Below are 12,714 nucleotides of genomic sequence, written 5' to 3'. Positions count from 1 at the left end.
ACCGAAAAAAATAGATGAGTCTAGGGGTGGGTTTGAGGTGGGTGTGGATACACGAGTGGGTGGTGGATGTAGGGATGTAATTATTTTTTTACCCCTCGAGACGGGGATTGGGAGAGGTACGGGTGTATCATTCGTATCATTGGTGGCGGGGATGGGGATAAAAAATTTTAGGCGGGTAGAGTGTAAAAGTCGCGCCCCGCCTCAAAGTCTTCTCTAGATAAATAAAGTAAGCGGTGAGGTTATGTGTTAAGTGATCGGATAATGAGACACATTAGACGAGTATTAAGTATATATGACTATCGAAGGGAATGGTAGATGAAAATAAGTTTATTCTTGACACAGGTTAAATGAGGATGAATATAATTTTGTCCACATACTCTTTTTTGTTTTATTTTTTTAATAAATAGGACAATAACGAAATTATCCATCATTGATTTAAGTAGGAGAATATCTACAACCTCTATTTTGATGATTATTGTCTAGCACTATAAGTTACATTTCATATAAATTATATTTAGATTACAAACCGTGCATTGCACGGGTACTATACTACTTATTTCCTATTCCATTATTATCTCTCCTTTCTTTAATTGTTTTAATTTCTTTCTTTTAGTAAACTCCCTGGGGAACATAATTACCAACATATTAGGAGGGCAAATTAAAAATGCTAAATGTATGATTTGAGAAATATACATTGACAAAAAAATTAGATCAAGTATGTTTTATAATTGTAGGTAAACATATACACGTAATCATCATTATATACCTCCGTTTCTTAAGAGGATGAGGATCCCATACATTGGAATGTTCCCTATTCTGTTACCTGTGGAGTGGACTTACGATAACAGCAGCATAGTCCATTTAAACCTAGAGAATACTAGTCCGTACTACTTAAGGTGCCTAAACTATGGCTCCGACTAGTTTGTGACTGGCTGCTCTCTAGGCTGTTCTTCCGTTTAAAAAACTCTTTGATCTCAGCCTCTTTTCTATCAATGAAACCCATCAAGTCCTTAAAGCTGGCCGAGCTAAGACGTCTAGACCTCACTGGTTCAGCTGCCTCAATTTCATCTTGAATAACTACTTCAGGAGCATATCGGCTATACTGATAGCACACTCTGCAAAAGAATATACTAAGTGCCAAAAAGCATGTTACTCCACAAATCAAAAACAGCCCCCAAAAACTTTTCAGGGAGAGTCGATTATCATCAACTTGATTTGATTGACTCGAACAACTGCCACTACTCGTCAACCATTTGTCATGGATTCTTTGAAGTTCACCGTTCTCTGAGAGTTGTAGTATAGCAGTCGACAAGTCAACAGCAAGAGGAGAGTCCCGTTCAAAGGCCTGACAAAATTACAAGAAAACTTAAGTTTCTGTACCAGCAATTCACAGAGAATTTGCAAATTAATATTTCAAAAATCTTAATGTTTTAAACTAACATCATTTCATCAACATTCAAGAGCAAACAAGTTTAAGTGTCTTACAAATCCCCAGCCACTTTTCGTAAATTCTTGTCCTACTATCTGAACATTGCAGTTACTGTAGGACAAGAAGACCTCCACATAAGGAAGCTCGTCGACAATGGCAGCTACTCCACCATTTTTAGGCCCACGTTCAAGGGCATCAGCATATTCTGCTTGATTCTTGAGGCTTTTTATCCGAGACTCAGCTATGTTGAGTTCCCTAACAAGATAATCACGAGCAAATGAACCATCCTGAATCCCAATTGGATCATTACTTGAGATTAAACTATCAATTCCTTCGATTCTTGATGATAGCTGCTGCACTGTCAGGATAGAAGTCAAACTAGCCGTGTAACTAGAATTGATAATCAAAACCACAAACAGCCATATTAGAAGCACAAATCGTCCCAAGGTGCTGACAGTGTTCTCTCCTGTCAATAGCAGAAAATCAACAGCAGATATTTCAACAGTATTAGCAACCAGAATGATGGATATTCTAAATGACAGGAAAATAATATACACTACTGGCAACGAATGCATGTTTCTGTCCATGTATATCAAACAAGTAAATGAACATTAACGGAAGAGTTAACGAACGATCGAGGGGGAATTCAGAAAGCAAGGGCAAAGGGATATGCTGTAAATCTCCAACAATCAACCAGCATTTGCAATTTTATGTGTGTGTGTATACTATAAGTGTGACCATATCCTCCTTTTAGTACTTCACTCACTCTTAAAGTACTAGTAATTGTAACAATAATCACAACAAAATATGATGATAAAATGCAGAGGCACATGGCTAAACTAGTATAACAAGAAAGAGAAATTTCTTACGATGTGCGAAAAACATTGTTGAGAAGCTGAACCTGCAAAATTAGAGCCTGCCTCAGAAAAGTCATTTTAAGAAATACACCGTCGTTGATGAAATAAGTGTACTCTGTATAACAGAAAACAAACTAAAATACTTCGTATATAAGGATGAATCTTTCGCGTAAGGTGTTTATGACTGTTCAAGTGCACAAACAGAAAAATGTAGAAAAGAACTATGCATCAATAATACGTAATATCTGAAAGCAGATGTGAAAATGAAACTTCCGCTTCACACCGTATAGGATATTCTGCAATCATTAATCCTTTCAGAACAAAACTCAGAGTGCCACCCCACTAACTAGTATACGACCACATATTCTCCCCCTTCTCAAATAACACACAGGAATAAAAAAAAACCTATGTACCAGGATGTTAGGAAACAGATTGATCAGTTAAGAATTGACATCACCAGTCTCATATGTAAATTAACGACCAAGTTACTTCAGAAGTATAATAACAAGCAGCCACTAAAACACCAAACTTGTGTAACAGCTTCAACTTTAAACACTGCAGAGATTAAGAAGCTTCCAGAAGAAGAAAAACTAACCAGAGTATTGTCATAAATTGCTGACTTGGTGGACCACGAAATTCACTATTGATTCGATGCTCCAAAATCCAAACAGCAAATCCCACAAGTAAAAAGAAAGACCCAGTAACGATCCACATCTGCAGAGTAAAAGGTTTGAGAAAAGCCCAGGCACTTGACTTGACCTTTCTTACAGGGGCCACTACAACTAGTCCTGATTCCATGTATGGCTGCGTGAAGTCCACTATCCTTGTTCTATTTGTGACAATAGTTATGTCCCCCACAGCTGCATCGTATTTCTGACAAGGAGGCAAAAATAAGTTACAGATGTATACAGAATCCTATCACATACGAACAGGTTCCTGCACCTATAGATAAAGATGGGAAAGCACATAAACAAATCGACATATTACATAGGTGTGTTAAAGGGGTATTGGTTGAAGAAAAGGCTTGTTTTGAAATAGGAATCATGAAATGTGTGTCTCAAACGGATTTGAGCCAAGTCAGGTAACCAAAAAATTACTGCAAGTTAAACAATGAAAGGGGTGCGTTGTTCAATATATGCAATAATGCTGATAATCACTGGCAAAATTTACAATACTCACGTTAATAGCAACATCATGGACAAGATTGTTGAAATCTGGATTTCTAATACCATCACCAATCAACACATATTTATGTGGAACAGGATAGGGAAGCAGTTTTACAGCTGCTTCAAAGATGTCGATACAATATCCCTGAACTTCTTGGGGATCTTTGTCTACAGAAACAAATTCTTTATAACTGACACGATTGGGTACCGCAATCTGCAGAGGCTTACCGTTATTAGGAAATACCCATCCACGAGGAATATTGGTGACTTGACCTGGCCATATAACACTACTAAGCTGCTGGGTGCTAGAGGATTTGTTAGGAGGTTTTAGATACAAGATTTCTGGACTCACAACTGAAAGACCGGAGTAGTTAGACCAATACCCAATCTTATTAGATCCAGTTCCAACAATATTCAGTATATCAACTGCAGGGTTAATTAAGTTCTTTTCTGAATCAAATTGAATATCTCCTGACAAGCCTGTGTAATTCGTTCGGAGCAGTTTCTGTAGCAACTGCTGGCCTCCTTGGAAAATTCGAAGACTCGATAAGTTGAGTGCACTTTCATTAATCATGCGATCACTAAAGAATGTTAAGTTTCCAGCCTGGTTAAAAAATGAATCAAGAGCGTGGGCAGCTAACCAAACAGCATCATAAGCATAGAAAGCATAAGAATTAATGGTAGAGTTCCCCACGTATTTCAAGCCCTTCCATCTGGACGTAAAAGCATATTTCTGGTGAGAATCTTTAGTGTGATGGCGGAGAGCCAACACTCCTTGTAATATATCCATGGTAACAGGATCTACAGGTACCGAGTCAAGAACGGAAGGAAGCCAGTCCGTAGCAATCCAAACATAACCATTGCTTATCATCCCAAGAGACTTTGCAATAGAAAATACCTTCAGACCAGAATCAGGGTTTACATGGACAATAAAAATCCGAGATTCCATCAAACTGACTTGAACTAACAAATCGTTTATATCATTTCTTGAAGCATCTGGAGGGAAAGCAGCCTTGTATGAAATTTTGGCACGGTTTTTTGCAAGAGCATCTCCCAAGGCAGAAATTCCATTTCTTCCATAATCATCATCCACAAATATAGTAATTACCTCTCTCCATCCATAATGCACAATCAGATCAGCAATAGCATTCATCTGAAAATAATCACTATGTACTGCACGAAGAAAATATGGGTACTGTAGTGACGAGAGATTGGGATCTGTTGCTAGAGATAATAAGGGAATACGGAGCTCATTAACAACATTAGAAATGACATGAGCAATGCCAGAAGATTGAGGACCAATTGTAATGGCCACATCTTTCGCCATCAACTCCAAAGCTGCATGATAAATAAAATATTGTCGATGTTTTAAGTCAAACTATCACAGGAAGAGAATGGGTTTCGGGTTTGCAAGTAAAGAGAAGATAAAGCATATAGATTTCAGTCAATAAACTTTTAGGTGATTGACTGTTGAAATTAATAATAGACATGAGAGAGGGAAAGAATGTAGCAAACTTTTAATAGTATTTCATTCAATCCAATTATTAAGTTACATCAAGCAACCTTTTATAGGCTCATAAAACATACTACATTATGTGAATAACCCACTAACTCATTACTACCCACTAATAATATTCATGTACTTAAAATTAAGAAATAAGATTAATCATGATCCCATGATCCATTAACCCACTAACTATAATTTTGAGAGCATTTCCAACATTGACATACTCAAGCCACAAATGCTAAGCTCAACTTGCCACCTAAAACGGGAGTATCATCCATTTTTACTTTTACAGGTACAGTACTACTACAGTTATTACTTTGAACCATTTCAGTACCTGAAGATCTAACCTGTTGGCTGACGAATTCTAGCGACAAGTTTCTCCCTATGAAATAATGATTTTTTTTATTTCCTATCTACACTTGGTGATTATTTTGGTTGTAGTAACTAATGTCTTTTCTTTTCTCTACAACAATCTGGCCATCTATGTTGCACAAGTGCAACAGATTAAGAAAGGCATAGTGTCAAATGGAAAGAAAAGTTACAACTTTCAGTTTTTTTTTTTTATGTGAATTTACAAAGATCCTATTTCATGATATAGGTATACAGTTTAGTTTCCCGCAAGAAAAAAGTAAATAAGAATTGTGGTGCCAAAAGACATATGTAAGGAAAACTATACAGAAATTCTCAGAGCAATAATAAGCCACCTGCAACTGTAAATCTTAGGCCTTGTTCTCTTCAACTCATTTGGATTTATTTCAGACACAATAAATATCAGAGAAGTTTTCTAACTCAGTAGTGATATTTCAGGAAAAAACCTTGCTCACTTATCACCTTTTCTAACTCAAAACTCTCCATGCTTTAAACTATTCAGTTTTAGTTTGGATATTATTAAATAAGATAAAAAAGAAATTCTAAAGAGAGAGCGCACATTTGTTTTCTTCCAAACGAAAAGGAGCTTTCAATGCTGGGATAAAATCAGTCTTTGATCCACTAAATAGTGCAAAATGCCCACCTCAGTGAGCTTTTCCCGGTACTTGATTGCTTTAAAAGCTTCAAGTAAAACCCGAAAACAACAACCAAATATGGATTCAACAGAGATGATCGAGGCCTGGGGAGGTCAAAATGTGCATAGAATTTTACCCCTAATTCCCCAAAAGCTCCAGTTAATGCCCAAAATTAATAGTTTTGGTTTAATTCTTCTTCAAGTTAGAAAAATCACAAACACACACACACAAGAATGACGAGAGTAAAAAAATTACAAGAATCCTCCAAGTGGTAAGAATTACCTTCCATCGTTCCCAAGAAACCACTGCAATTAGTATCATGAAAAATAAGGTTTAGTGTTGTTCCCTGCAATATACTGGAATTGGAATTGATATCGTCAACTGCTGCCGCCATTGCTGGTTTAGCTGCTCTTCCAATAACTGAATTGAAAGTGAAAAGAGCACCAATGTTCACAGACTTCGGCCTCGAAAACGACGATACTACATTAGAATTTTCAGCCACACCCTTCCCCCAACTAGGTTCAACTTCCACCATACAAAAGATGCACACCAATATAACTCTCATCCAAGGTACATGTCCAAGCTTTCTAGTAAAAACCAATCCCATGGTGAAAAAAAAAAGGCTTTCAATTGGACGAGCAATCAATCAAATCATAACGAACCCAGATTTGCACACCCCTAACAAACAAATCAACCATCAATGTGAGGAGCCAAAGTATATTATCCACATATCACATATGGAATCTATTTTTTACAAAAACCCCAATAAATTTTCTTCTAAGTTGTTCAACATCACAGAAAATTATCAAAACCCCATCACCTAACTACTCAGAATCCATTTAAAAAAACATCAATCAATTTCAATGTCATTATTTGACTTCATTAAAATATGCCTGACATTTCCCGTTAGCTAATAAACAATAATCTGGTCCCCAAAACTCTAAATAATATAAAAATGCCAAACTTTTGTCCTGTTTAAGCAGTTAATTACCCGGGAAATCATGTATTTACTAAATTATTGTCTAAATTAAAGGCAAATAGTCAATTACATACAATACCCAGCATGCATAAAACTAAAAATTACAATAACAAAACAAATTATTTTAAATTATAAAAGAAAGATTACCTAAACTTCAAATTATGAGCTGAAGAATGAGCAAGAAAATGCTGCAAAAAATCAGAAGATACTAACTCCAAAATATATGGAAATGGAAAAAAAAACGAATAAGTGGGGAAGGAAGCAAGCATTAAAATCCAAGATATCACATTCACTGATAAATAAAGGGAAGAATGCAACCAAAAAAATGAAAATTTGTTTTATGGGACCAAAGTTGGTCTGTGGACTATAAAGCTTGTAAGTAATAGTCTTGTAGACTCGGGAAAGAATGATTCATATTCTTCCTCATGTATCATGTTCAAATTTGTTGGCATTAATTTAAATTGAGTCTCAGGTTTATTTTGACAAAAAAGAATTTTGAGGAAAAAGTGAGGCACTATTTTTCATACGTTTGGTTGATCTAATTTGGTTGACATTGATCCAATTTGCTTGATAAATGAATCTTGAATATATATATATATATATATATATATATATATATATATATATATATATATATATATATATATATATATATATATATACAAAAGGTCTTGCGCGCACAAGGTGTACAATAAATTTATTGTACACCAAAATAACTTTTACCCATTTTTTTGTAACTTTAACCTAATTTTGATTAACTTTTATAAACGTTGATAGATACACATTTTAAAGGGTTAAATGATTAATTTTATACTTTATTAGTGATTTTGAAGAAATAAGTTTTATTAAAATAAAAAAATATATCACTAAAAAATAGATAACTTTTACATATATAAGCTTAACTTTTAACACCTTAAGGTGAGAACTTCTTTTATCGTGAGAACCTTTGTGCATGCTCTTCTAACTATACGTGCATATTTTTTGAACAATATGTGCATATTTTTTAAGCTAAATTTGCAACTATTTTTATGTTGGTATAATTTATGACTTCCTGAAACACTTCAAAAGAAAAATACGCGCAATTATTTTTGAGTCAAGTTTAGATGCACATATAGTTCAAAATATATGCATATTCAGTTCAAAAAATATGCACATACAGTTTAAAAAATATGCACATACAGAATTAATCCGACAACTCACACGCGTACGTACAAATCAATTACTCCGACTACCCACACGAGTTGAACAATCGAACAACTGAAAAGATAATTAAAAAAAACCATCATCTTTGAAAATTACGAGTCGTGTGTACATCATCTTGGAGGTTTTGATTGCTTTAATACTTTAAATCTTAATAGCTTCATGTTACTTGTTTCTTTGACCCTTTCAAATGAATCCATAAAGTTTAGATTCCTAAAACACAATTAATACAAGTCTTATTTATTTTTTGTAATGTTAGTATTCGATCTTGCAGACAATCCACTCAGATCGATTTATGGGGGAGAATATAATACTTCGCCTGTGTATATTTCGTTTTCTAAAATATGGCGTAAATATCAGTGATTTTTGGATTATGAGATTTCGAATTTTATTGTTTCAATGGCATAGGTCAGAGGAAGAGGATTAAATGTTTCTGATTCTATCAACATGCGTGAGGTGGATAAGAGAAACGAACGGTTAAGATATAAATAATGAACGGTCAAGATTAGAGTTCTCACCATAAGAGTGGTTCTATATAAGGGGAGTTTTTTTTAGAGAGCATTTGGAGCGTCCACGTATGATTTCCATATCATCTCATATTAATATTTTAGGTTTATTAAAAAATAAATAAATAATATTAGAGTCATGACATGATTAAATTTTCGTTAGAATGTTAGGCACCAAATCCTACTTCTACCCTTTTGTATATTATGTTGGAGACTTGGAGTCCTATCACCAAAAAAAATTCGTTGAATGTAGCACCAAATCCTACAAAATATTTTAACTTATGAATATGATAAAAAATTAGATTCCAACAAAATTTATCTTACTTCTACCTTTTTGTATATATATACATCCAAATTATAGTAGACTAGTTTGAAGGCCGTGCATCGGGTTAATTTAATTATTTTTTTATATTTTATATATATTATTGCATTCCAATTTTTTATTACAAGGTTTGTATTTATAAAATATCAAATTCAAATAATACAGGATAAAGGTTAATTTATATTTGATTTTATCTTTTAGCAAAAAAATAAAAAAGATATTTATCATATTATATCTTTTACATATTCGTTTAATCTTATCTTTTCATCCTAAACGTATTTATCAAATAAAAAGTATGGCTTTTCTCCTTGAGTTGCAATAATACTCCGTGTACATCGATACATAGCTGATAGCTTAGATACAATCACCATTTATTATCAATAACTACGATGAATTTGCTTAAAAAATATATATAATAACATCTAACTATCCAAGTTTCTTGATGCATTTTCTTCGATAAGTATCCCGATCCTTAATCTTGGCAACCATCCCGTGATCACAAGTAGAACAATTAATTCAGCAACCGCATCTAACTTGTTGTTTTCTCCCACTATGAATACATCTAATGTCTGTAGAGATGTTAATTTCCCAAAATCAGATGGCAGGTCCATCAATCTATCTCCGGTGTTAAGTGCTTCAAACCAACCAGTCTGTGAATTCAGAAGATACACCAAGTCGGAGGTAGCAACCTATGAATCAAATACTCCATCATACGATCAATAAAGGAACGTAAAATTTAGATGTATATATATACAAAAAGGGTTAGGAGAAATAGGATAATTTTTTGTTGGAATCTATCTTTATCCTATTATCTATCAATTTAATCATGGCAAGACTCTAATATTTTTTTTAATAAACCTAAAATATTTTATACGTGATGACATGGAAATCCTATGTTGACGCTCTAAATGCTCCCAAAAAACTCCCCTTTATATATATATATATATATATATTAGATTGCTTCTACCTTTTCATTAATGATTCCAACAAAATAATAGAGTGTCCGAACCTTTTTTTTACAAAACACTCCATATTAATATTGGTTAAAATGACAGATGTTTAAGTAAGTAATTTAGGAGTTTTACGTATATTCTCGAACATACATTACTACGATAAAAAAATAAGAATCATTAATGAAATTAATACTTGATTATAAACCATTTTATTAGCTGGTGATTCTTAAAACCGACCTCCAAATTAAGAAAAAGATGACCTAATTAATATACTAAAATAATTAAATAAAAGAAAAGGGTAGATAATGTGATCCAAGTCCTAAATAATGAGTGTGCATATCTAGGAAGGTCGGGCATGGTATCTATACTAATACATTACATTGTACAATAGCGAGTTATCTTAAAGTTTTTTATTTAAAGAGATAAATAGTCAAGAAAAAAAAGATAGAGTAGTCAAATTGACAGTACAATTAATTTATATTTGAGATAATTATCAAGCATGTAATAGTGTTTTATTTATATTAAACCTTTGATATTTGAATCAATTTATATCATATGAATTATGATAATTAAATAATTAAATTTTTTTATTTTAAAAAAGAAAAATAGTCAAGAAAAAAAAGATAGAATAGCCAAATTGATAGTACGATTAATTTATATTTTGAGATAATTATCAAGCATGTAGTAGAGTTTTATTTATATTAAACCTTCGATATTTGGATCAATTATATCATAAATTTGAATTATGATAGTTAAATAATTAAAGTTTTTTATTTTAAAAAGAAAATTAGTTAAGAAAAAAAAATATAATAGTCAAATTGATAGCACGATTAATTTATATTTCGAGATGATTATCAAGCATGTAATAGAGTTTTATTTACATTAAACCTTTGATATTTGGATCAATTTATATCATAAATTTGAATTATGATAATTAAATAATTAAAGTTTTTTATTTTAAAAAGAAAAATAGTCAAGAAAAAAATAGATAGAATAGCCAAATTAATAGTGCGATTGATTTATATTTTGAGATAATTATCAACCATGTAATAGAGTTTTATTTACATTAAAACCTTTCATATTTGGATCAATTTATATCATAAATTTGAATTATGATAATTATTACCGTCATCATAAATTGAAATGAATAGGTAGCATAACTAATGATAAATTATTATCCTTAAAGATATTGATAAAGAAAAAAACACAAATAAAATAATCAACTAAGTGCTACGTCATATAGCTTTACTTTATGAATTTGAATATATGATAATTATAAATTACTACGTATATAATAGAGTATTTAATACTATATAATAAAATGAAACAATCTTTAGAAGGTGGACTAAATAGAATATGGGGCAAAAAAAATAAGGACAGAGAAAGTATATACTTATACAAAGTATATGTAATGATTTTGTTGAGATCACATGAATAACTAACTCGAGTTTTTCCATTATTGAACTAATCCTTTTATAACTCGATTTTTCTATGAGTGCCTTAGGCATAAACATTTTTAAATATTAAGAAAATATTTATTTTCAAACTTGAATAAGGACCTATTTTAACTTTTTATTATAGGTATAATTTAAAAAACACCTATTTATATATGATGATATAATAAGACAAAGATGTACGAAATTGACAAACCCGTGCATCGCACGGGCTTTAAAACTAGTGAAAAGATATTACGGAGTATTTTTTTTTTTTTTTAATAGGTAAGAAAGAAGGGACCCTAACTGAACCAGCACCTAGCACAGGTGAACCAGCCCAGCTCCGCAGGTCATCGCTTGAGCGACTCCCAAGCATTTCGCAGTTGATGGGGCTCGAACTTGTGACCTCCAAGTCACAATGTGAGTTCCCCACCAACTCCACCAACTTATGTTGATTAAGATATTACGGAGTATATGTAATCGTAATAATAGTTGGACTTGCTCATAATCATGATCAAAATAATAGGAAAGGAAGGTTAAGTCTTTAAGGGGTGTTCGTTCAACAAAAAGTATGAAGTAATGGTTACGGTATCAAATAATGGTTGATAACTAAAACCCCATACCCTTATTCATGAGTTTGGCAAAAAAAAATTACCCCACTCAATTTATTTTGCTTGTATTTGTTTTTACGAAAATGATAAAGGTCGCAATATGCGACTCTTAAGCCGTGTCAAAATGATGACATGGAATGTTTATGTGTCATGATTTAAATTGGAAAGTAAAATATTTAACTTATAATCTATTATAAAAAAAGAAGGAAAATCTTAATATTCTAATTTGTTTCTTTTTTTTATATCAACTACCTTATTTACAATTTTTCATAGTTAAAATATCGCATTGATAGTAAAAATATTGTGATGAAGCATAGCCTACGTGACGCCTATATGTACCAATCAAACTCCGACACGTAAGATTGCGACAAATAAATGTTGTCGCAACTTGCGACCTTTTATAATCACCCTTGTTTTTATTTTCTTTAAAGTCTTTGAATTCCCGGCCACATACATCCAATCTTTATCAGTTTCCTCCCTCCTCCCGCGTCTTCTTACATCTCTTTGCTCATATTTTGAAAATTTGTAGAACATAATTTCTAAACTCTATGTCTTCTTATTATTTATCCTCTTGATTCTGGTTTCTCTCATTAGGAGGTTTGTGACGACATTTTAACCATTGTCGTTGTTGTTTATCGAATCGTTGCCCTTATTCTTTCTTCCTGTTGATATAATTTATTTATTTTGGTGTAAAACGACAGGCTCAAAGTCCTTACAAAAGAAAGGAAAAACGCACACATAGGAATT

The 12,714-nt window shown here is 32.5% G+C and overlaps 1 protein-coding gene across 3 annotated transcripts; it reads right to left on the bottom strand.

Moving 5' to 3' along the window:
- Positions 1-674: 674 nt before the first annotated feature.
- On the bottom strand, positions 675-7,453 carry LOC110795681 (glutamate receptor 3.4). Of its 3 annotated transcripts, XM_022000698.2 has the most exons (7): positions 7,090-7,433; positions 6,246-6,641; positions 3,466-4,790; positions 2,882-3,159; positions 2,299-2,330; positions 1,486-1,895; positions 675-1,345 (listed from the first exon to the last, which is right to left on the bottom strand). In XM_022000698.2, the coding sequence occupies exons 2-7, from the start codon at positions 6,568-6,570 to the stop codon at positions 878-880; spliced, it is 2,838 nt and encodes a 945-aa protein (XP_021856390.1). In that variant the 5' UTR covers positions 6,571-6,641; positions 7,090-7,433; the 3' UTR covers positions 675-877. The 3 variants fall into 3 exon arrangements, with proteins under 3 accessions (XP_021856390.1, XP_021856389.1, XP_056699244.1); XM_022000697.2 differs by lacking the exon at positions 7,090-7,433 and having other exon boundaries at positions 6,246-7,057; XM_056843266.1 differs by lacking the exons at positions 675-1,345; positions 2,299-2,330 and having other exon boundaries at positions 1,669-1,895; positions 7,090-7,453.
- Between the last annotated feature and the right edge of the window lie 5,261 nt (positions 7,454-12,714).

Source organism: Spinacia oleracea, chromosome 4 (assembly GCF_020520425.1).
Source record: "Spinacia oleracea cultivar Varoflay chromosome 4, BTI_SOV_V1, whole genome shotgun sequence".
Taxonomy (NCBI): domain Eukaryota; kingdom Viridiplantae; phylum Streptophyta; class Magnoliopsida; order Caryophyllales; family Amaranthaceae; genus Spinacia; species Spinacia oleracea.
The sequence above is the reverse complement of the archived record's forward strand: the minus strand, read 5'-3'. Positions and strand labels throughout refer to the sequence as shown.

Excerpts from the sequence above, each read along its gene's own strand:
- LOC110795681 (XM_022000698.2), bottom strand. The coding sequence starts at position 6,570 with ATGGGATTGGTTTTTACTAGAAAGCTTGGACATGTACCTTGGATGAGA. Across the intron at positions 4,791-6,245 it reads TTTCTTGGGAACGATGGAAG|CTTTGGAGTTGATGGCGAAA; the intron begins GTAATTCTTACC and ends TTTATCATGCAG. Across the intron at positions 1,896-2,298 it reads AACAATGTTTTTCGCACATC|GAGAGAACACTGTCAGCACC; the intron begins GTAAGAAATTTC and ends TGCTATTGACAG.